The 22,863-nt window shown below is 38.8% G+C and overlaps 2 protein-coding genes across 5 annotated transcripts; one reads left to right on the top strand and one right to left on the bottom strand.

Moving 5' to 3' along the window:
* The first annotated feature begins 1,249 nt into the window (after positions 1-1,249).
* Positions 1,250-11,651, top strand: Ttc26 (tetratricopeptide repeat domain 26). The gene is made up of 5 exons (XM_022852666.2): positions 1,250-2,208; positions 2,364-2,484; positions 3,272-3,871; positions 5,610-5,936; positions 6,157-11,651. The coding sequence occupies exons 1-5, from the start codon at positions 1,703-1,705 to the stop codon at positions 6,289-6,291; spliced, it is 1,689 nt and encodes a 562-aa protein (XP_022708401.1). The 5' UTR covers positions 1,250-1,702; the 3' UTR covers positions 6,292-11,651.
* A 393-nt stretch (positions 11,652-12,044) lies between these two features.
* Positions 12,045-22,064, bottom strand: LOC111271709 ((3R)-3-hydroxyacyl-CoA dehydrogenase). Of its 4 annotated transcripts, none has more exons than XR_002687045.2 (8): positions 21,835-22,062; positions 18,485-18,656; positions 16,025-16,221; positions 15,717-15,804; positions 15,033-15,135; positions 13,354-13,480; positions 12,990-13,184; positions 12,045-12,304 (listed from the first exon to the last, which is right to left on the bottom strand). XR_002687045.2 is itself a non-coding variant. In XM_022852667.2 (8 exons), exons 3-8 carry the CDS (start codon positions 18,651-18,653, stop codon positions 13,104-13,106), a joined length of 765 nt encoding a protein of 254 aa, XP_022708402.1. In that variant the 5' UTR covers positions 18,654-18,656; positions 19,241-19,338; positions 21,835-22,064; the 3' UTR covers positions 12,045-13,103. The 4 variants fall into 4 exon arrangements, 2 of the variants coding, with proteins under 2 accessions (XP_022708402.1, XP_022708403.1); XR_002687046.2 differs by having other exon boundaries at positions 12,045-12,176; positions 21,835-22,061; XM_022852667.2 differs by adding an exon at positions 19,241-19,338 and having other exon boundaries at positions 12,045-13,184; positions 21,835-22,064.
* Positions 22,065-22,863: the final 799 nt, after the last annotated feature.

Below are 22,863 nucleotides of genomic sequence, written 5' to 3'. Positions count from 1 at the left end.
CTTCACGAGGAATTAAAGAAGACACGGAAGTGGGAGGGGAGAGAGGGAATTCGACGAAATTCGAATATACCTTTTAGTTTTGTTGCTTTGCAAGTGAAGCTTTGAAAGGGTTTGTTACCTTTGGAACTGAAGAACTAAAAGCGATTGAACATTCAGTATGCAGATGACATTTTTTGTGGAGCCCCCTCACGCCTACTTGACACTTACATTTAATTATAGAGTCATTGCACATTCTTTCCATCCATCCCCGAGATGGGTCTCCTTCTGCTGCATTGTCACGCTAAAAAATCGGCACCGCTGCTACACTCAGGGCAACACTGCCTTGACGGTAGTCCGGATTCGTTGTTCAGACAATGCGTTTAAGTCGACCACAAACCGCGAAGCATCCCAGTTCCATTTGAGCAGTGACAGATTTTTTTCGAGCATGCGTACAAAATGCCTTACATTTCATGCGAGGGAGAAATACTTCCTACCTCTGTTGCCACTGCATCCTTTCAATTCTAGGAAAATACACAGAATAGAAAATGGAGAAAGCGAGAGATGGCATCGAGACTGTTTCACTTCGCTGAACGACAATTTGTGTTACAACGACACCTCTGAGTTGACTTTTTCGTGGGGCAGTTAACTCAAACTGTACCGCGAACTATGAATCGCTCGTATGTTCACCTACAATTACTATTATTTTCATTTCATTCACTGGAGCTAAAGCGCCCTTTTACTTGAACTTGATCAGTCATCACTGCTCGTGAAATTTTGTGCAGGTTGTAATTTCACAAGCTGTAGGTAACCGTCCGCATGGTCTTGTTGTGAACTTTGCTTAATACTGTTTATTTAAGCTCAGTCTGACAATAATCAAATTACATATTCCTGATCATATATCTTTATGTGCTACAAGAATGGAACGCCTACAAGGGTGCCTCATCGCCTCTACTGATGGCCGACTCAGCTTCAATCAGATCTACTGCTATCGCAGCTTCGATGTGTACAATCGATAAATACCAATCCATATTCATCTCAATCTTTCAATGAAACTTTAGTCGCCATTTCTGTTATTTCCACTTCGTGTTTTTGTTGTTGTTGTTGTTGTCCTTTATACGTCGGTAGTGAGCAGTCAACACCAATAACGGGGCCCATGGCAACGCGGACTCAAACATTTTTGCTCTCCTCTTCCGGCCGCTTTATCAGCATACGCTTCGTCGTGCACGGTGAGTGGCAAAGCATAGTTGAGGGGGTTTCTTGCCTTGATATCACAATACGTCCGGCTATACAGCTTTAGTCGCGCAGTTTGTGTTCTATTGGCTGTGTCGACGAGTGTGACGGCCTGGCTGCGTGCATATGTCTGTGTATGTACTTGGCTCAATTTAACCGGAGCGCAATCGGAAATAATATCCAACTTAAAGAGGCAAGATTGCTGTCGGTGTAAAATTCGTTTTTCATTGCCACAGTTACAAGGAACTAATTAGTCAAGAGCGAGAGAAATATTTGCGACTTAACCGAATTGGCCTCTATCCCAAACTGCAAGATCCGTCAGTCGCTGATGTGGGTGCCAGGAACGTTTGGCCTTAAATTAAAAATGTGCATTTAATTTTCCCGCTATATTATAGTGCCAACGAAGAAAAGTACGAGCAAGCGCCTTTAGTATACAGAGCTTCTCTATCGCGAACCAAAATTTCGGTACGCTTGGTCGTCCCTAAAAGGCAAGATGCTTTTATCCCGCACTAAGCCTGATATAGCCGCCTCATCATCGCACGGAACTTCAGACTCTATAGGTTCATCTGTAGGCGATGGGAAAGTGCCAAGTCAAGAGGAATTCCTGTCTCGACGAGATTTCAATGGAGCCCTCGCGTTGCTCGAGTTCCAACGCAATGCCGGTAAGAATTCGCTCGAAACCGACCTTTGGATTGCGTACTGTGCCTTTCATCTGGGCAACTATAAGCAAGCAGCCGAGGAGTACAATAAAGTTCTGAAGCGAAAAAATACTTCGAAAGAATGCTGGACTTATCTTGCATGTTGTCAATTCTATATGGGACTGTATCAGGAAGCAGAGAACTCCGCAGCCAAAGGCGCTGCTGGAGATCTTCAAAATCGTCTGCTCTTTCATTTAGCGCACAAGGCGGGCGACGAAGCTAAGTTAATGTCGCACCATCAACAGCTACAGGATATACTGGCTGATCAGTTATCGCTCGCTTCTGTACATTATCTCAGAAGGTATCCATACACTCGCTTGAAAATCTTTTTTGCTACACATTATAATAATGTTTGTTATTATTATTTATGTAATATATAGCTAATAAATGTATTTGGGGTTTAGAAGCAGTACGCTGAATCTGAAAACTGAAGTTAAATAATGATTTTTTTTGCAGTCACTACCAGGAGGCTATTGATGTATATAAGCGCATTCTCCTCGACAACCGAGAATTTCTTGCACTTAACGTTTACGTCGCTTTGTGCTATTACAAATTGGACTACTACGACGTGTCACAGGTGCATGTTACAATTTTGCGATCTAGGTGCCTAATGGAAAGAATATTATCTACCTTATATTTAAATGTAACCTTTTAGAATAATGTTAGGTATTCATTACTCGTTTACGTCTACCGCAGTAATTGTATTGAATTCAAAAACTATGAGTCTCGTTGTCTATATAATTCTGTGTGCTCAAACGCGTTTGCACAATTTCGTCCAGTGAATAAACTTTAATAGCAACCAAAATTACCTGAATTATTAGAAATTGTTAGTTAAATTTAATTGGAGGTTTGTTGAAATAAGTCTCCTGATTAAACAAGCTGTCTAAAAAGAACTAGAGGATAGCTACATATTGTAAATGGGAAAATAAGCTAAATTATACACGATAGCTTACTAAATGTATGCATAGATGTCTGAACAGGTCTTCACTAGCCTGATAATTTTTATGTGAAAAAAGGCTGTGTTCTGTTAAGAGGGATCATCAGTTTATCATTATTTGCTTCGTTTCACTATAAAATCATACACGTATAACTTATAAGAAGATAACTGTCGAATGACAGCTAAGCAATCGGCCATCTGTACGTAGTTTAAATACTGCCCTATGTTTTCTTAAATATTTGTCCAGTCTTCATGTAGTTATAACATTATTGTATAATGTTGTGGGTATCACCTTTTTAACCTTATGGAGTTGCCCCTCAACAGGTGAAGTTTTTTGAAAGTTCGAGTAAAATATTGTATCAACATCTGCGCCTACCTATTGTTAAGCTGGCCCTTTTCTGCTACATGTTTTTGCATCTTCACATAGGAAGTGTTAGCTGTGTATCTTCAGCACTTTCCCGACTCGGCAACCGCCATTAACCTGAAGGCGTGCAATCACTTTCGTTTGTACAATGGAAAAGCAGCCGAGGCTGAGCTTGCCCACCTGGCAGAGCTGGCGTCACCGTCATTCGCTTATGCTAAGGATCTAACCCGTCATAATACAGTCGTGTTTCGCGGGGGCGAAGGCGCACTGCAGGTGCTTCCGCCGCTCGTCGATATATTACCCGAGGCGCGACTCAACCTCGTTATCTACCACCTGAAACAGGATGACATCGAGTCTGCTCATGCACTCATAAAAGAGCTTGAACCAAGCGTACCGCACGAGTACATACTTAAAGCAGTCGTGAACGCCGCCGTTGGCCAGGAACAAGGCGCCTATCTCCTGCAGCGGGAGCACCTTAAAGTGGCGCAGCAATATTTTCAACTCGTCGGCGGATCGGCTACAGAGTGCGACACGATACCTGGTCGCCAGTGCATGGCGTCTTGTTTTTTCCTGCTAAAACAATTCGACGACGTTCTGTTGTACCTGAACTCTATTAAGAGTTACTTCTACAACGATGACACGTTTAACTTTAACTACGCTCAGGTAAGTTATGAACAGTAAAGGTACGATTAAATTTGTTGATGATTATATTAAGCTGATCGGAAGCTAACGGCGGTCTTTGCATCCAACTAGAATGCCGTTTTTTTTTTAGTTTTTCTTAATTTTTTTATTATTATTTAGTTCAAGGTCTACCAGCAAATGTATTTGATTCGTAGACGTCATCATTGTCGACGCGTTTCTTTGGAGTTTCAGGCAGTTATTTTTTGCTCTCGATCGATTTAGAAGTTATTAATCATTTATTTCGTCGTCTCACAGAAAATTGTTGGATTTGGCTTAATTAAAGAACTCGTCTGGGTGGTCTTTCTTCGTCGTCATATGCACTGTTATGAATTTCATTTGCTAGTGATTGACAAAGGTCCATAATCCATCGGTACGATAATCTGAAGAGTATGGTAAGATTAAAAGAACGTCCCACTCAAACTCCTGTAAGCCAGCTCTAATTACGTGTACGATGTGAGGGAGCTAGTTGCAATTGTTTGGGTAAGCGTGAGCAGGATGACTTAGCTTGTCTATCCCTTTGACCTAATTGTGTTTTCCTTAAGCGTTTCTTAGTGCACAAAGTCTATTCGATTTCCACCGAACACAAATGATAGTCATTCTTAATGGGTGTCCGGCGTACTTTCCAGAGATAGACATTTATTTGTCTGCTGCTGTACCAAAGTAAAGTAAATCTACGGTCTTTTGTCACGCTTAATAATTCCTTCCCGGCTGGCTGCCGGCTGACATATTGAAAAACGCCATAGTTTCCTGTACTGCTATTTACGCAGCTTATGCGGCACCCAGGCTCCTAATTTTTGTCCAGATTTCATAGATGCAACATCCTTGACAATAACAGAGTGTTTGTTTACCGATATTCTAGATTAATAAAGAAATTGTTTACATTCCCAGAGACTCTAAGGCCTAGAAACACGCTGTGGTCTAGGTTTGAATCCGAGCATAGACAAACGTCGTTTCGTGCTAGGAGCCAGTCGTCTTATGAAACGCTTACCAGGCGTAAAATCAGAAACAGAGAGGTTTGCATCAACCTCCTGCCCTCAGTGGGGTGCATTCTGCGGGTCAAAGTTACTATTTGTGAAATTAGCAAATCACTTTAAAGCAGTCCCATATGCACTCGGCATAAATATTTCAAATAATTTTGTTTAGTCCTTGACTTATACTAAACATGAAATGCAATATATATCGAAAACGCATCCTTCTTACCGAAAACATCCACACATTGGAGCTAGAATTGAAGATACTGTCTATTATATAATGAAATTATAACGGATTTACAGAGAAAATAAAAAGCGATTTCAAATGCTATATCAAAGCAATGTAGGGGTAAATGAAAAAATGAACATTTGGCTCACACTTTGCGATTATTTGTTGACCAGCTTCATATTGTACATACTCATAATCTAGAAATATGGATTAGTCCGCACTTTTCGCACCTAACCTAACCCTAACCATTTTTAATTGTACGGCAAGCTGTCCATGCACTTCGTTAGTAAAACTATATAATTAGAATTGACTTGGATACGATCGAGTTTGTACAAATTATCTTGTGTGTTTATTATACATTATTTTCGATAGAATACAATGCAAAAAGTGTTGTGTATCAATGCGTCGGTTGCGAAACGATAACTATGTTCGAAAGACGATTACCCGTTACATCTGGAGGGCTTGTTGTCAGACATCATTGTTTCACATTAACGTTGAGTTCCCAACTCGCTCTACTTAGGCTAAAGCGGCAACAGGAGCTTATGCCGAAGCCGAAGACTTATTCCTCTTAATCCAAAGCGACAAAATCAAACAGGACTACGTTTATCAAAGTTGGCTGGTACGGTGCCTTATTATGAACCGTAAACCTCAACGGGCCTGGGAACTCTACGAACGTTTGCAGGATTCGGCTGAATCGTTTAGCCTGTTGCAACTGATTGCAAATGATTGTTACCGTATGGGACAGTTTATAACGTCGCTGCGTGCTTTCGAGCAACTGGACACGATCGATCCCAACCCTGAGTATTGGGAGGGAAAACAGGGAGCAACGTTAGGTATCCTGCAAAAGGTTAGTGTATAATTTCGCACAGCGGTAGCTTATACCTGACATAATAAGTGCTGCTAGATGATTTTTTATATTAGCAATTCCTTAGAAAAGATAACAGTATAATCGCGGCACTAGCATCAGGCAGCTAAATGGCCTCGCGATTGGTAACAAGTGACTTTTGAAGTTTCTAGCGGATTCTCCGCGAGGCATACTAATCATTTTATGTGTCGTTGTTTTGAAGGTGATTGCTGGACAGGAACCTAAAGAATCACTCTCGTTCGTGTGGCAGCTTCTCAAAAAGAGCAACAATCCTCATGCAGAACCCATTATTCGTGCAGTGCAGACCTGGGCCAAAGAGAATCGAATGCCTCTCTAAATTGAAAAAAGATAACGCTATTTTTTTAAATATGAGCACGCCACCTAATTGGGAATTTTTTATGCTTTGTCTTTGTTGCTGACTGTAACTAAATAAAAACTGTTATTTGATAAGATATTGTTCTATTGCTCGAAGTATCATTCCGGATAGTCATGTCTACTTAATGGAAGTACCATATATCGCAATTATAGCTTTAATTATGGTTCTAAGCGCTCATAGGCTCAGCCAGATATTCGCTTTGCGACCCTGCGAACGCCTTTTTGAGAGCACGAATAATCGAGTCAACGATGCCATCTTAAAATATGTTGAACCTTTGCTCAATGACGCTCCATACATAGCAGTTTAACGAGTTAAAATCTCGGTCATCTGGTGACTGTATGCGCATGTTCCCAAGCAGCCAACCCTACACTAATCGGCTTGTATAAGCCTGCGCACCATCTCATGTAAAAAAAGTACGCCGTTTCTTCAGACATCTGAGTTACCATAGTCACAAAACAGTTGGTAGAAGATGAGGACAAATTTCGTTAATGATGCGTTTACCCTTTTCCCAATCTAACGATATATTCTTTACTAACCACCACGCTCAGAACGTTTGGCAGAAAATTTACTTTGACTCACAGTAGGCATGTCCTTTACATCAAGAGCAAACTGACGATCATTACTGTGGTTTATTCATGTATCGAAAATAAAATATTTCTTATCAAATAGATCGACATCAAAACTACGCCGGTCAACTCTTAGTTTCATTGTCTTCATAGAGTATTTGTCTTAATTTTACGATACGTGATGTGTATCCTCGTAAACAATCCGTAACTTATATGAAATTTCTTCGTTAGCCTCCCTAATTGAAACACAAGGATCATCGGAATCGCACTTATGGACCGTAACGATAACTGTGAAGGCCGCATTGTTCTTTCTCTATTGTGAATTTTCCATTGTGCTATACTGGAGTCTGCTTCTACCTCTGCTGCAGCTGCAAACAAATTTCTGTGGGGGGTTCGTACAACGCGTAGAAATTGGGTAATAGCTGGTTTTCGAAATCAAATTCCAAAGATGACGCACCGCTGTTTGTCACGGTTAATTTACTGCTTTGTTCTAAAAAGAACCGGCTTCCAGCTGATACTAGGAATAGCGTATAGATGCATGCCCGTGATGATAAACAGCCCGCTAAAGTTTGCCTCAATTTATGTGCCGTACTCTGTGTATGGATGAGGCGTGACTTAGGGGGCCAAACTTGTGGTCGAAAGGTATCACGGGTTACTGTCTCGAATATCATTAACGGCACAAAAATACAGGCAATTTTTTCATATAAGGAACATTATTTTGTGTAGGACGTAACGCTAACAAATTTCTCACCTATCTATGTGTGACAATCATATATTCAAAAGAACTAATCGAAAAAAATATTTTGAATCTACAGTACTGAAAATTATATTTTGTTATAGCTAATAAGATCAGAATTATATGCGAGTAATTTGAAATTCTCATGTTGGGGGATGCTTAGAAGGACTACTGTTTAATAATCAGTATTTGGAACAGTATGTCATCGACCTAAACAGATACGGAAATACACTAAGTAGCAGTCTGAAATTTCTTTGAGATACCGTGTTTTTATAGTACGTCTTGCAATGTCCAGTCTATAGTGTTAACGTTAGAATAATCATGTTAAAATCCAAGTAATAATTCGACGGCGGATTTTAAGCAATTGCTATTTCATTTCAACTGTGATAACAGTACACAATCCAATTCAAGTTCAAGTGACAAAAGAAATAGGGAAAGTTAGCAGGTATCTTTATCCTTTTTCCACCAACTCAGGGCACATGAGGCGTACAAGAGAAAATAATACAGGGAGCGGCTTAGTTGAGCACTTTAGGCTAAATAGTATTTTGAGAAAGTGCGACTACCATTTAAATCAAGTGATTATAGTGATTCTACTATCTATAATTAGACAAAAACCCTTGGTGTCCTTAAGTACACATTAGAATGAAATTGGAGTAAATTTACGCGAAGCAGGGTCAAGTGAAGGCACGTAAAGATGGAAAAACGGGCGTAAGAACTCGAAGCAGGTAGAGTTAAATTAAATTAATTGATTGAACGATGTCGACTTCAAGCAGTCGAAGAATTAACATCAAAGGGCATTGAATACGATAATACAAGTATCACTTAAGCCTAGATAATAGACCTACCTTGGAGAACGTTTAATGAATAAATCAATGGATGGGGAGTATGTTAGCACGAACCCAACGACCAAACATTGCATAAGTATGGTCCATTAAATTTTTTCACCACGTTTTTATTTTTAAATAGATAGAGTTCATCTAAAAAATACAAAAATGCCACATGTTGTAACACATGGGTCAAGTGGGAACTTAATATTTTTTGAGAAACCATACCTGAACTGTACCTCATGGTACAGATTCACGGGAAACACCTGCATTATGTAATTCGTAGATGACATAATTTGGCAGATTCCTCTCACAAATAATAATACGACTACAATAATAACGGCTGAATTTTTTTCTACAGTTTTAGGCAGAGCAAAGAACCGGCATTTTCTATAGGCAAAAATACATTTCATGAAAAGTTCTAAATATACAGGTGTTAATTGAAAATAAAAAACAAACGACATTACATTAGGTTATGTTGTTATTAAACAGATATAATTTTAGAAGTCTATTCATATTGTATCAAATCACACTGATTTGGGAAACTGCTACTGGCAAATTTGAGCTATGCGGCTTTGGTCTGATAAACAAGCTTATCAGGTAATTTGTAAAGATAAGCAAAAGATAACACTCAAAAGATAGTTCAAGAATATGTTCCTTAGGTTGTCTAAAATTAACACATTTTAGCTGGGAACGAAGCTGCGATTAAATGCAACTACCACATGAAATCTCACTTGAGCCAAATATTATTACGGTCTTATTATCCTATTAAGACAATTGGTAAAAGCTGAGGTTGAACAATAAAGAGTATAGTAAAAGATGTACCAATAGTCTGTTATAAAAACGTTTTGTTGTACGATCGTGCTGCAAACGACCCTGGTTAACGACAATTATTAGATCAACGGATGTATCGAGAATCAGATCCCCAGATCAATGCTATCTTTTTCTCTCCCGAATGATGGTGTGGTTTATCTGCTTAAAAAGTTCTAGGAGTTGTAAAAATGCGTCGTTTAATCATCTAGCTGATTTATGTTACGTGCTATTATGCGATGTTCTATTGCTTCAGACTCCATCTCCAGTACCCTTGTGTAGCATGTCAATGCCCCGACGGAATCGTCTGCATTCCCCAGATGTAGCAACAGGCTCGCTATCGTCCTTTTCTATAGACGCACGCTGGCTTCATTGTCGACTCATCGTTATTACTTATATAGCTTGTGCGTCTTATTTCCTTCGTCGTACTGTTTTGTCGACGACCTGTAAACCACTTTCAAGACCAATCGTTCATCAGCTTTCCGCCGTCACTCGTCATTCACTGACCACTCTACTTCTACTCGTTGGTATTTATGAATCTCACTCAGTTCTCTCGTCAGACATAGGATCATTAGGGTTGTTGTTGCCAGCTATCTGAAGTTCAGCGTTAGCTTAGTCGCCACTACACTGACTGTGTAAGGCATATTCATACGGAATATTAGAGTAAAAGTACTATGCATTGATTGGATGGGAGGGTTAAGTTTTTTTTTTTTTTATTAATAAGCAATAGTAGATAGATTTACATGGTCATTTTCTCTTGGTGTACAATGCCAAATAAGCCAAGGTCAAAATTATCTTTTAATGCATAACAATATTGTCCTGTTGAACATCTTGCCGAAAGATAGGTTTCTTTGCGATAGAGAGTCCTATTATTGGATTTTTGATATTGAAAGGCTATATATCATATTAATAAGAGGAAACAGAAAGACTGTCAACACGTTACGCAGGAGTTTCATGATGTCATCCGTCAACCGGCTAGCGCGAATTAAGGTAAGGTTTTCCCTGCCAACGTTATGAGAGATCTTGTAACCGAAATTACGCTGAACGTTGCCGTCTCGTTACATGTTACCACGTCCTCACACATTTGTGTTTTGATATCACATAGTTTTACATAGGTTACCATCTTATTAGGCCGAGTAGAAGGTTTCCGGTAAAGCCAATCGATTGCACTAGTAGAATCTTCTAATAGGATCTAGTTTAATATCTTTTGGATGGTCGTTTTTACTATAGTAGGCGTGTGCCCAGACATTTTCACTAAGATGTTGTCGTTAGAAGTGGTGCTCCGGCATGTTTGGTCATTGAGCTCAAAAGGGTCCATATGCAACATTGTCTTATTTACTATGTTCGCGGTGGAAAAATATTGTCCAGAAAAAAATAAGTAGCCAAAGCTGAACGTGCAGTAAGCGTTACCGCTTGTTACTTTTACTTTAATTGCTTCAGAGCAGGTATCGTAATTTCAACAACAAGCCACGCTTTGGACAGCTCTAGAACGACAGTATCTGGGAGCATTCCGTGGAAAATATATGGCGCAATTGACGTGAAAGCTCTCTCTAGAGCTGTGAGTAACCTAGAGGACTGTTGTCAATAGTTTGCATGCACTAGGAAATATCGAAAAAATTAGAGAAAGTGTACGCCCAAAAATTCACTGGACAGACACAAGAGGTACCTGACGGTATTTCTGGCGTTACCTGAATGAGAGAAGAGAAAGCCACTTCTATGCGGAATCGTTACTGGCAATGGAAGATTAATCTTTTACGACATCTCTAAACGCACGTCATGCTGTAAGTAATCTAAACCCCAGGAGAATATTGCGCAAATAGGCCCGTCCGTTCGAACCGAAATTGGCAAATGGCAATCAATACAAGTTGACATTGCTGTATCATAATGCTACACCGCATATACTTGGTTGAACCAGCGAGCAGCGTTAACTGATCTTTAATGAAGAACTCCGTTTCACCCGGCGTACAGCTTAGTCACCGCTCTATCTCGTCACCACTTTTCTCGGTCGATCCAACATGGCTAGAAAAGCAAACAACAAACAGACAAACAACAAAGGCCGAAGTCCACAAATAAGTGTACAAACGGACTACTTACAAAAACGAAACTTAATCACTTTGCGGGATACATCGTCCGCTCAAAAATGGGCGAAAGTTATAGGAAGCGAAGGACACTACATTGATTAATATGTGCAAAGTAGTAGCTAAAAAATGAGAACTTTCTAGCCAACTTAATACATCTTATAGAGAATTTCGTGGGTACACCGCTACATTCGCAACACCGTTTTGTTGCGGAACACAAGTGTAATGTATACATTCGTTTTTCCTTACCAAACAAACGGCGTTAATAAAAATTAACTACTTAATTACAGAAGAATAGCTTTCTTACGAGTACTTACTGGAGGGTGCCCACTTAGCCGCGTCAGGTGGAGAGCTTTTTCAGGCCAGACATCGCACGATGTGTCGTCGATAGAAAACTATGTAGCCATCAATCCGTCATCGTATATAACATATTAACAAACTTTATAGCGTAGTAGAAATATCATTCTGTATGCAAATGGCAAGGCAAACTCCGTATATTTAAATGTTTGCATCTTAATGTCAAAGGCAGTCACCTAAAATGCTACAGTGTCATATCAGGCAATATATGCGCTTTGACGTACCCGAACCATCGAGTCACATGGGTTGACATTTCACGTATTAAATTTGATTAACTATTTAAAAGTGAGCGTAGTTCTAACAAAAGGTTTTGCGCTTCATGGAAAGAAGAGAGCTTATGACATATTAAAGAAAAAAATATACTTCTCTTTATTTAAAGGCAACAACTAAAGATGATATTCATTACAATATCCATCCAATCGCTATCCAGCTATTATCGTCGCTGCTTCCACTGTCATCGGTTTTGGTCATCGTCCTGTTACCCGAAGCAAATGCGCGAAAGAAGGACAAAAGGAAGGGGGCGGTGAGAGACGCTAGAAGACAATGAATATAAAAGGGATGGAAGAAAAGGTGGGAGTCGAAAACCGCAGAAGGCTACTACTCCTAGAAGAAGAGGTGATAGAAAACAGAGTTAAATTTAAACGAAGACTAAAGACAAGGGCCGGGACAAAGCTATGGTCGACCGATAACAACAGGTCAGCTCCGTAAGTCGACAAAAAGCCATTACGGTACGTCATGGCTCATGAAGCAATCATTTTTACCATTGATCCAGCGTTATACAATTAATTTCCTATAGATTACTTTTTTTTTTTTACAAAACGCATTCCATGTCTGCTAACGCTGTACTGTATTAGTGACGCCTTGATAATGTCATTATGTACTTCTTAATCTCCAGCTTCTCTTTGTTTCTGTTGTACATTGGCCGTTTAGCTCACATTAAATAGGGTCTACATTCAGTCCCACCGGCCCACGAGGATAGACCCCCCAAATTAGTGCTTTCCATATTCGTTTTCGGCAAGTACGATTTAAAATAGTTTATATTTCCACTCGAACTGCCAAGTGGCTGAATTTAAAAATTCCCCTTATAATTTTCTTTTCATATAACAAGGCTGCTTTTGGTATAAAGTTTCTCATCTAAAATTATTCAAGCACGCTACCTGACAAACAAAATAAAGGGACATTTTGTATATCTAAAGAACGCGAATTCTATTCAAAAACTGTACATGAAAGTTTTAAACTGCTTTGTACCTGACCGTTTAACTAATATAATATGTGTCTCAATTATTACCTATACAGACAAAGAATACTTCTCGTTGCATCAGCGATGCATTACGCATCAACGCCAGCTCCCAATACCAATAACACAGCATCTTAAATGATAGACAACATTAGCTTCTTTGTGCTACATGAATAGACCTCCGGTTACTTCAATTACACCTCCGGTGACGTAGGAGCTTTCGTTCGATGCCAGAAATCTAACCACCTGCAAGCGAACCCTCTGGTTATTCTTACCTGCATTGCACTCAAGTACCATTTTTATCCTTTAAAGATCGTTGGGTATTACAGAGCTAACGTTACAACGTTAGGCTATAAATATATACATGTATATATTCAAACAACTTCAAAGTGTCCAGTTGTTTCGAATCAGGTACCTCCGCAACCTCTTCAGGCGAGCCTTTTCGGCGTAGCGGGATCTTGTCTACGACAAGCTTTGTGATCTTTTCGGGAACAGTTGTTATCATTGGGGTATCAATGAGACCCGGCATTACAGCATTGCATCTGTAAGGTTTGTTTGCATAGAAGAGAAAACATTACATACATATATGTATATATATATATATATATATATATATATATATATATATATATATATAAGAAGAAGCATTATAAAGAGCATCATGTTTATAAGCCAGGGTCTTCAGTAAAACATTTTTTCAGAATAATGTGTTAATTATAATATTGTTTGGTGCTCTAATGCCGTTAAGGCGTCAGGGAAAATGGGATCGACGTTTGAGGCACCACGTTTTTACAAGAGGAATGTTGATTTCGAATTTTAGTACTGTCAAGCTATCAGAATTTCCGAGATACACACGAATCAGTGATTTGGTGCAATTTACATTATGAAATCCTTTCTTCAGTCAAAATTCGAAAAGTGGGGTCGCGTAAGACAAATATTTTGGCGCGTCAAACCTTTTTGAACAATGAAGAAATTAAATACTAATGTGAGCTTATTTTACTATTACGTTTTTTTCTATTATTACTATTACGTTTACGTAAACAGAATCGGATGCTGTCAATGTTAATTTTGCAGAGAAATTGAAGTGTGACTCCAGGTCTCGGCTTAGTGCAGTATGGGTTTTTACGTCCAATTAAATTAAAGCATCGTAGTTGTACATTTGTTGAATCACATATTAATTATCAACAGCGTGTAGCATGTGGTAACGCACTATTCGGACAGAACAATATTGTTGACATATCCACCACATTGCGGGTTCTGTCACGGATCAGAATTTATTCTTATTAATCGTTTATACATTGTTGAAAATGGTTACGTTGGCTTTGGAGGACTGTCTGCACAACATTATTGTTGTTTCTTGTTTTTTCAGAGAATTTGTGACAGTATTTGAGTGGTTTAAAAGCATTATACAAAGAAACCTGCGCTACGTGGATCCACGGTAGAAATAATGTACAATAATATTTGACCTGCTTTATGCAGCAGTAAAATACTATGATGTCGTCTGCTTTTGCCAGAACCACGACCCATTCTATAAAGAAACGTATTTTCTCTTTAAGTTTGTGGAATGACTAATTTTTTAATACGAAACTATCAGTGGCCGATTTAACGCCACGTTAAACGGCGTTCTATGATGACTTGTTTCTCGAAACGAATGCATGAATTGTCATAAGCTTGCTCAGACTACGTAATATAAGAGCTTTTGGCGAATATGCTAGAACGATTATTTACTCTCTTCTTGCACCGACTGCTTTCAACGATAGCATCAGGCGAATTTTATACTACATAGTTCCAGTCTTTCCCCAGTAATATCATAAAAACCTACGCTTTATCATTCAATAGGAATTCGCAAAATTCAGTTCATCACAATGAAAGAAACCGCTTTAGAACAGAGGCCTTTTGATAAGCCTTTGAAAATTTTTAGGTTTGTACAAAAACCACCACAGCAACTCACGTAAACTCTCAAATTGCTATTATTTATTTCAGTAGCTGAGTCATACAGTCTACGAGGACAAAACCTTTGTTGACTTCACCGACCAAATTGCGAATCCAATCGTAAAAACGGTGACAAGTCCACGAACGGAAGGATGTACGAACCTTATATTGAATTTGGCTAGTTCCTGAGCGGCTGATTTTGTAAAACCGACAACTCCAGCTTTCGATGCAGCGTAATTCGTTTGGCCGATGTTACCCGTTTTACCTGATTTTTCATGCAGAATAAACCAAACATTAACTGAAGGTCACAATGCGCAAGCCAAAACATGTCTGTGCAAAATACATGTTCATGCATAAAGTGTGCAGATGGATTAGAGGCACCTAAATCACCGCGAGAACGTGCTTTCTGCCCTTGAAGTTTGGGCTTCAGACCAGTTTGAAATACAAACTGCGTAATGTGAGATTCTATCCCTCTTTGGCTTTTAGATGCCTTCACATACGGAAGGTATTTTGCTCTCAAATCATATACAGGCGAGTTTCCTTATAGCTGTGTTTAGGATGTATTTGTTTTTAATAAACTATTAATTGTCCATTTTGGGTCAGGTATGATCAATTAAACAATACTATAGGAAGGTGCCCTTTTTCACAAGAGCCAGTCTATACAGAATTGTGATAGCAAGCAAATAGGAGTCGGACAACGGTCGATGTAACGATCCTTCATGCCCAAATTAGAATGTGATCCAACAAGGTAGTTAAGAATGACTTTAAATTACAGAAACTTTTTAAGAATGAGCAGCACTTCAGGGGCCCTGCCGTAGTCTGCTATATGCGATTCTTTTCGCTCACCCATAATTGACGAAATGTTGACAATTGATCCAGGAAGCTGAGCGGCCACCATCTCTTTAGCCCCTTGTTGTGTTACGAGAAAAGTTCCCTGCAAATATTTGCCAATGATTAGTAAGGGACGATTGTATTGTAAGGCACGGCTTAGCCTCTTACTATACTCCCTGTGTATTCTTAAATAATTATGGGCGCTAAAAATTGGTGTAGACTTAAGACACTACGATTAAAGTTAAGTAATTGTTGGGAAAAATTTTCAACCATAAATATGTTCTTTCTGCAAAAACAGTGGTTACTACCAGAGTGTAAGTTACCTTGAGGTTGATCTTGATGACCTCATCAAACATAGTTTCCGTCATGTTAAGCAGAAATCCATCACTAGTAATACCTGCGCAATTGACAATAATATCGGCAGGTCGACTTTGAAGCTCCTTCAATCGTATGAATCCCGACGAAACAGAATGGCTATTAGAGACGTCCATTTCTATAGCTGAATGTTCTCCGTCGTGCGCTAGAATGAGCATTAAAAATATTTATACCACCATCTGTATATGAAAATATATCTATTTTTTTTTCTCGATGGGAATGCATCACATGTCTGTTAGTGGGGCTCACACCGTGAGGTGGAATCAGCCGCATCCCGCGACCAAGAGACAGACCGTCTTTCAAAGGCGCTAAAGGGACACCCGATGGTTGGGTAGCATGTAACTGGTGCGGCACGAAAAGGTTCGTAATCAATCAATATAAAAACCGGCAAACCGGTCATCCTGTAAAACGACCCAGAGCATTGCCGCACGCGCAAGTTCCGTTCTCACTCGCCGCTCTTCGGACACGGCAGCACAGCTAGCCGATTATATCGATTAGATCGTAGAATGCCGTTAGCACTTAGCTTTTTTGAGACCAGCGGCGTGAATCTATCTACCACGATCGTATTTCGGTCAACATTATGGCCACCCTTTTAGCAATGGCCTTGGTTGATCTGGTGATCAGTAGAATTTCTTTGAGAAGACGTCTAATTTGCTTGATATCATCGCCGCTAGTTCGACGGACGCTGAGGATAAGGTCAGTTTTTATTGTTCGGTCCGAAAGATGGCAAGAAACAATCTTGCGTTATATATTTGTGATCATATATAATCTCAGTGGAATGCTATTTTGGAGAATCACTTAACATCTTAATTAAGAATCATTTAATAGGCCTATTTATAAAGAGGTACTATGTCTGGATTAATCTCATTTAAAGCTAAGATTTACGATTTCGATAAATGATAAAGCCACGCAGCGCCAGGAGGATAAATGGTCTCGAGCAATAAGATCAACGACGGTTCATTTCCACATGGAATACGACTGGCTAACGCGTAATCCAGCGAAACTAAAACACTATATCTGCTAGCTCCGAATGCGGCTCTTTCTAAAAAAAGTCAATCCTTATATTACTCTTCTTAATTCGGACCATTGACACATATACGTTTTGATCGAGAATCATTTCTTCGGGTGCTGAAAGGAATGACTGCTGGGGGAGGCTGATTTTTGATGTTGCAATTCAATTCCGGTCCTGTTTCATCTGCACACTCTACGAGGGCTAAAACGACCGGTGTAGCAAGCAAAGCGCGTGCCGACTGAATGACAGCGCTGCCTATATTCGCTAGAACCATAAACAAAAGCAGCAACAAATGCCCGATACCTTCAAGCTGCTGTACGGTACGATATCCAATAAATGCGAGAAACACGGAACCTACAAAAAGGCTATACAACTGGCACTACGTCCTGGCAAAGAGTAAGGCGATAGAGAACTTGATCCGGATGATGGTAGAGTAAGAAATCGTCAGATCGTTGTCGATCCTGTGGTGAAGCTTGGTGGTACTAGTAAAGAAAGAGGCCGATAGGTGTAGGTTGTGCATCGATTATAGGGAACTGAACTACAAAACAAAAGACATTTATACCTTAGTGCGTATAAACGATGCGCTAAACGTAGCTATTTCTCGAATCGTACGAAGCTAAGATCCTAGCTATTTTCTTTCCCAGTAAACAAGGGTATTTTCAGTGCCCACTGGACGCAAGAAATATCGAGAAAATAGCATTTACCATGCCCTATAATCTATTTGACTTAAACGAAATGTCTTTTGGGTTATACAATACTCCGGCAACGTTCAAGCTACCAATGGCCAATGTACCTAGTGATCGGTAATGGATATTTTGCCTGGTCCACTTTCATGACGTTTTCGTCTTTTAAAGGAATTTTTCGGAACAGAATTTGCAAGTGCAGGACATGCTCAATTGCACTGGATCAATAAACTTGTTAATAAATATTTAAAGGCCTCATTCCTTGGGGCCAAAAACCTACGAATCCTAAGTACGGCATCTATTTATATCTAAACACGGCATTCGATCAGACTCGGCCAATATAAAAGCAATCAGCCGGTTTCCGACATTGGTGACAAGAAAGCTTTTCCTATGAGACTATTAAATTCGCAAAAACAGCTTTCCCTCTTATTGACTTGCAGAATGCTTCGTCCGTTCGATTTTAAGGTGTGACAGGCGCAAAATATAGCTGACTAAAGTTTTCGACGCATGCCGACGCCACACATCCTTTTTCATACCATTGGAATGACTTTATCGTTGTTCAGACAGACATATACTGACAATTAGGTCATAGCCAATGCCATGTGTCACCTTAGGAAGTGCATGATGGCAGACGCGTTGCTGGTCAATTCAGTGGAGAGAAAAAGATTGTTGAAAACAAACCTGCAATATTATATATATATATGTTTTTTTACCTTTTTCGAGCATGTGTTGAGTCCTCTGTGCATCGCTGATATTTCGATCCGCTACAACACACCGGGCGCCCTCTTGTGCAAAGGCAACGCAAACAGCGCGACCGATTCCGGAAGCTCCTCCCGTCACCAACGCTATTCGACCAGCAAGCGACGCTGCGGAGATCGCCATTGTCTGCAATATATACATCATTGTTGTAGTTATACCATCTGCAAGCTTTGTCTCAAGCGGTTTGATAGACTTACGGAACCGTAACCGGCCGATTACGCATCAAATCGGCAGCAATTAAGCAGATAGGGCCGTTATCCGCCTTCTATATTTGACGACATTAATGAAATACTAAGCAGAACAAACTCAATAATGAACGGAAAATACGTTTGATATAATGGCAATTTGATTGTATCAACTGTTCGTCATGACACTATGTATTACTTGCTCTTAGCCACATAGTATTGTTGGCTCAACCCAATTTTCAATCAAAAAGAGGTAACAGCAAAATAAGGAATTAGTCTATTTACTGAATACAACCTGGCGCTTAAAGTTTTCCAAGTTTAAGCTACGTCAGTGTTATCTAATACGGCTTTGTAATATCTAATTAAGTTGTGCAAATGCATGCAGCAAACTTGAAGACAGCTTTCCACCGTATAAACTGCTACGTAACACTTGTTGGAAACCTTGCGACGAAGTTTTTTCGTCTTGAATTGTATCTTCTACTGGTGATCCAGGGTAAACACGTGTGAAGCACTCAAGATTAAAACCTTATGATTTCAGCCCTGAGAAGGCAACGATGGTTACGCCTGTCAGTCCTTTTGTGCAAATCAATTATGCGAAAACGAATGTCCCGCTCTTGCTGATGCTGCAATTCAAATGGTTGATGTTCCATGAAAACCTTGTGCATACATAATATTCTCATGTAAACAGAGTCAGGTTTATGATTTTTAACGATTTTATTGATGGACGGACCGTGCATATTTCGCAATTATAGAAAAATTAACACTTCGACAACGTCTGCTTCCTGATAAAACAAAAATCGACAGTGTGATATAAGGTAGCTTTTGTGAATGTGTAGACAAATTAATATAAGCTACTCTTAAAACTCATACACTAGCGCTGATCGAAAAATATAAGACAACGTAGCTTTATTGAAAGATTAAATTATATAATGTATTTAAATGGGCCGTAGGAAGTTCAGCTGCCTAGTAAAACTTCCGAGGAAATTTATCTAAGTTCAACAACAATCTACTAAGCTCTTTCCGTTTGTAAAACGAAGTATCTGTTCTTCTTTTTTTGATCGCGTCGGGAGAGATTCAGGGCGATTCAAAGCTGAAACTTACCGAATTTTTTGCCCGACTAAAGAGTTATTTAAAAAATCAGCGTCGGCGGATGAGGAACTGGAAAGATACGTCAGGCAAATAAGACCTGCTCGTTTTTGAAGATGTTACGGTAGTTTTGTAGGATCATAATAAATATGAATAATTTATGTTAAAATTGGAAGTACATCTTTGCTGCCTAAATAGGAATTTTTTTTTTTTCAATAAAGTGTCTTTAGGTACAGAGAACTAATAAAGGGTTAGAGACAGAAAGATCTTTGAAGAAGTACACTTAAATATATTCTCACATTCTTCAAAATTTATTCTATATACGTATATTTTTTTTCTTCTCATTGAGCCTTGACAAAAAAGCTTCCCCGGATCATTCACACTTATAGGTATCTTGTAAACATAAAAGAAACATAGAAATGTTATTACATATGCTCGCATTGGCCGAAAAATAGACAACATCTCCACTAAAATCTGTTTATTCAGCGTAACTGCCGTTCGTTAAAATCGGGGTTAAACGAGTCACAAATAATTTTTAACAACTTCTTCAAATTCAAGGATTATTTAGTAACCGTAACTATTAGGAAAGTGCTGTTAATGCGTCTAAAACTGTTAATGTCGCCCAAATACAACAAACGTGCATTTTGAGCTAACAGTAGGCTAAAACATCCGAAAATCCAGGATCCAAGAAAGTCGAAAATGTAAATGTTACAAGAAGCTTAGGAAGTCTAAAACAAATAAGCATTGAGACTTAGTCGAGAAATTGAATTCGCGATAGGTACTGTTTGTTTTGGCACCATAAAAATGGCTTTTCGCACGTTCTGATAGAATTTCGAGCCCTTTTAATCAGTGCCTATTGTTAACCTTCCACTTTACCTAATGAAATTATTTCTTATATTCGTCGGAGATCGCATGAAGACTGGCAACAATGTCGACCGCTAATTTTAGCTAACAAATGAGGTTCATTATTTGGGCTCGCTCCCCCACTGGATAATAATTAATCTTTATGCATATTTCGAGGACTGACCTATTAATTCCGCAATGAGTTCGTTGTTTTATCAAACAAATAGCATTCTGCCATTATTAAAAATAATGGCTGAAAGCATGCTTGCTACGATAAACAACCCAATTCGTTTGAGAAATCAATAATCATAACGCGATTATATGCGATACAATGCGACATATTTATTGAGTTATAATTATTTAAACTATTATATAGCATTCCTACCTTCACATTAGCGCGGAAATGTACATAATTGTATAAATACAGCTACAGTTGTTATATTGTGCATTTAAGAGTGATAGCTGCTTGTATGGTAGCCATGTTACAAGCATAAAAACATTTTAGGTCGTTCGGAGAAACGCCAACGAGACCCACCCTGACTAGACTCCCACTAAGGCAAGTTCTTGACGCTATAGCTGAAAAAAAGGTGATTTCAAGAACTTGCTCGTATAGAGGTAAAAACATAAATCGAAATATAAAATAAAAAAACTGTGTATTTGTACTACACGGTCCAATTATATTATTATATGTATTAATAACAACTGAAATTAGTCAATCCGTGGTAGTTCATTGCTTGCATAATTAATTAGTGATATAACTTTAGTTTCGTTCGGTATTTCTCATTGATATGTTCATTCGCTCAAAGTCAAACTATTGAAAATACTTCGCAGAAAAATATTAATCAACATTGCTTGTTTCCAGCCAAAAATAATATGAAAAACGCTGCATACCAACCAAAATTGACCATTGCTTTATGCAGTAATATAAAACAAATCATATTTTAATTCATTTCTATTAAGAGTGTTAAGTAACACATATAGCTTCTCAAAAGCGAATTACGCAAGTTCCACTTCGCGTAACTTTTACTGCTATGAGCTTTTGAACTTCCATTACCGCGTGATAATCGACTAGGCAACTTGGGATATTCCTCGGGCTCTATACAATTTCGGTCAATGGGTGGTAATTTCTCGCAGCAGAATTTTTGGACTTTAATTACACGACACGCTTATATTTTTTATTTATTTCTGACCTTTTAACTGTCGGGATGCTCGCGAATATTTGTGACCCTTGGAGAAACGACGAAGCTAGCCCAAGAAAGAATTTTAACTTTTACATCAACAGTGACTACGCTAACAGTATTTTTTCAAATGTTTACTAGATCCAAAAAAACTATTCTACTCCTACTCTTGCAACAAAGGCCAAACAGGTAGTTCGGTGAAGCTAACGTTCTACACCTTCCAAAATGACGGAACGCAGGCAGCCGTTACATATGGTCGTTTAGATAGACTTTACCGTTTATAAATTCATATTGTTATAGGCTGTTTGCATTCTTCTAAACGTTTTGTGCATCAAATGTGAAACTGTATACATTAATTAACACTTGTTCTTAGGATGGAGTAATAACATATTTCAATGTATTGTCGTAGACGAGTTATAAGATAAAAAAATCCCATCCGTTAAATAATGGAATGTTCAAGATTGTTCTCCATGTTTTTAATGACTATGGACATCGCTGTTATCCTCCCAGAATTTTGTAAAGAGAGCCTATCTGGCACCTGCTCAAATATTAACTGCGCAATTTGTAAAGTTCTCATAAAAACATCATCTTAACTAATAAATGATTCAGTGGCTACAATTTAGACACTTACGAGGTGGATTAGAGAAACTATATAGGCTTAGTTCATCTTAAACTTAATTTTAGAGTTTCCGAAGGTATTTTCGATGGTTCTTCACAGTTGTCAGTTTAAATATACTTACATGTCTACGGCGAAATCTGATAGGTTCGCCTTTAATACACAACCATTTCCAATATATTATTGTGCCGGGTGACTACATAAAGCAAATGAAAACACAGATCGCAGTTTTGCATAAATTAGGCTAAATTAGTCGTATTTCTTTTAAAGTTAAGGTTAATGTGGTTATGGTGCCTCGAAATACCTGTGGTGTATATGCGTGACTTGCCTGTGAGGCGCGTAATAAATATACATATTTGATAAATATCACTGTATGTCATTGTTTATTAAAAAACTGTACACATTCTTCCGCCTCGTAGTTGTTA

This window comes from Varroa jacobsoni, unplaced genomic scaffold (assembly GCF_002532875.2).
Source record: "Varroa jacobsoni isolate VJ856 unplaced genomic scaffold, vjacob_1.0 contig00905, whole genome shotgun sequence".
NCBI classification, from domain to species: domain Eukaryota; kingdom Metazoa; phylum Arthropoda; class Arachnida; order Mesostigmata; family Varroidae; genus Varroa; species Varroa jacobsoni.
This window is presented reverse-complemented; position numbering and strand designations above follow the sequence as displayed.

What these genes read in the sequence shown, in the direction of transcription:
- Ttc26 (XM_022852666.2), top strand. Translation starts at nt 1,703, where the DNA reads ATGCTTTTATCCCGCACTAAGCCTGATATAGCCGCCTCATCATCGCAC. An exon ending in TCTGTACATTATCTCAGAAG is followed by an intron (nt 2,209 to 2,363) that starts GTATCCATACAC and finishes TTTTTTTTGCAG; the next exon opens with TCACTACCAGGAGGCTATTG. An exon ending in TTAACTTTAACTACGCTCAG is followed by an intron (nt 3,872 to 5,609) that starts GTAAGTTATGAA and finishes CGCTCTACTTAG; the next exon opens with GCTAAAGCGGCAACAGGAGC.
- LOC111271709 (XM_022852667.2), bottom strand. Translation starts at nt 18,653, where the DNA reads ATGGCGATCTCCGCAGCGTCGCTTGCTGGTCGAATAGCGTTGGTGACG. An exon ending in TCAACACATGCTCGAAAAAG is followed by an intron (nt 16,222 to 18,484) that starts GTAAAAAAACAT and finishes TGCTCATTCTAG; the next exon opens with CGCACGACGGAGAACATTCA. An exon ending in CTAGCCAAATTCAATATAAG is followed by an intron (nt 13,481 to 15,032) that starts GTTCGTACATCC and finishes CAAACCTTACAG; the next exon opens with ATGCAATGCTGTAATGCCGG.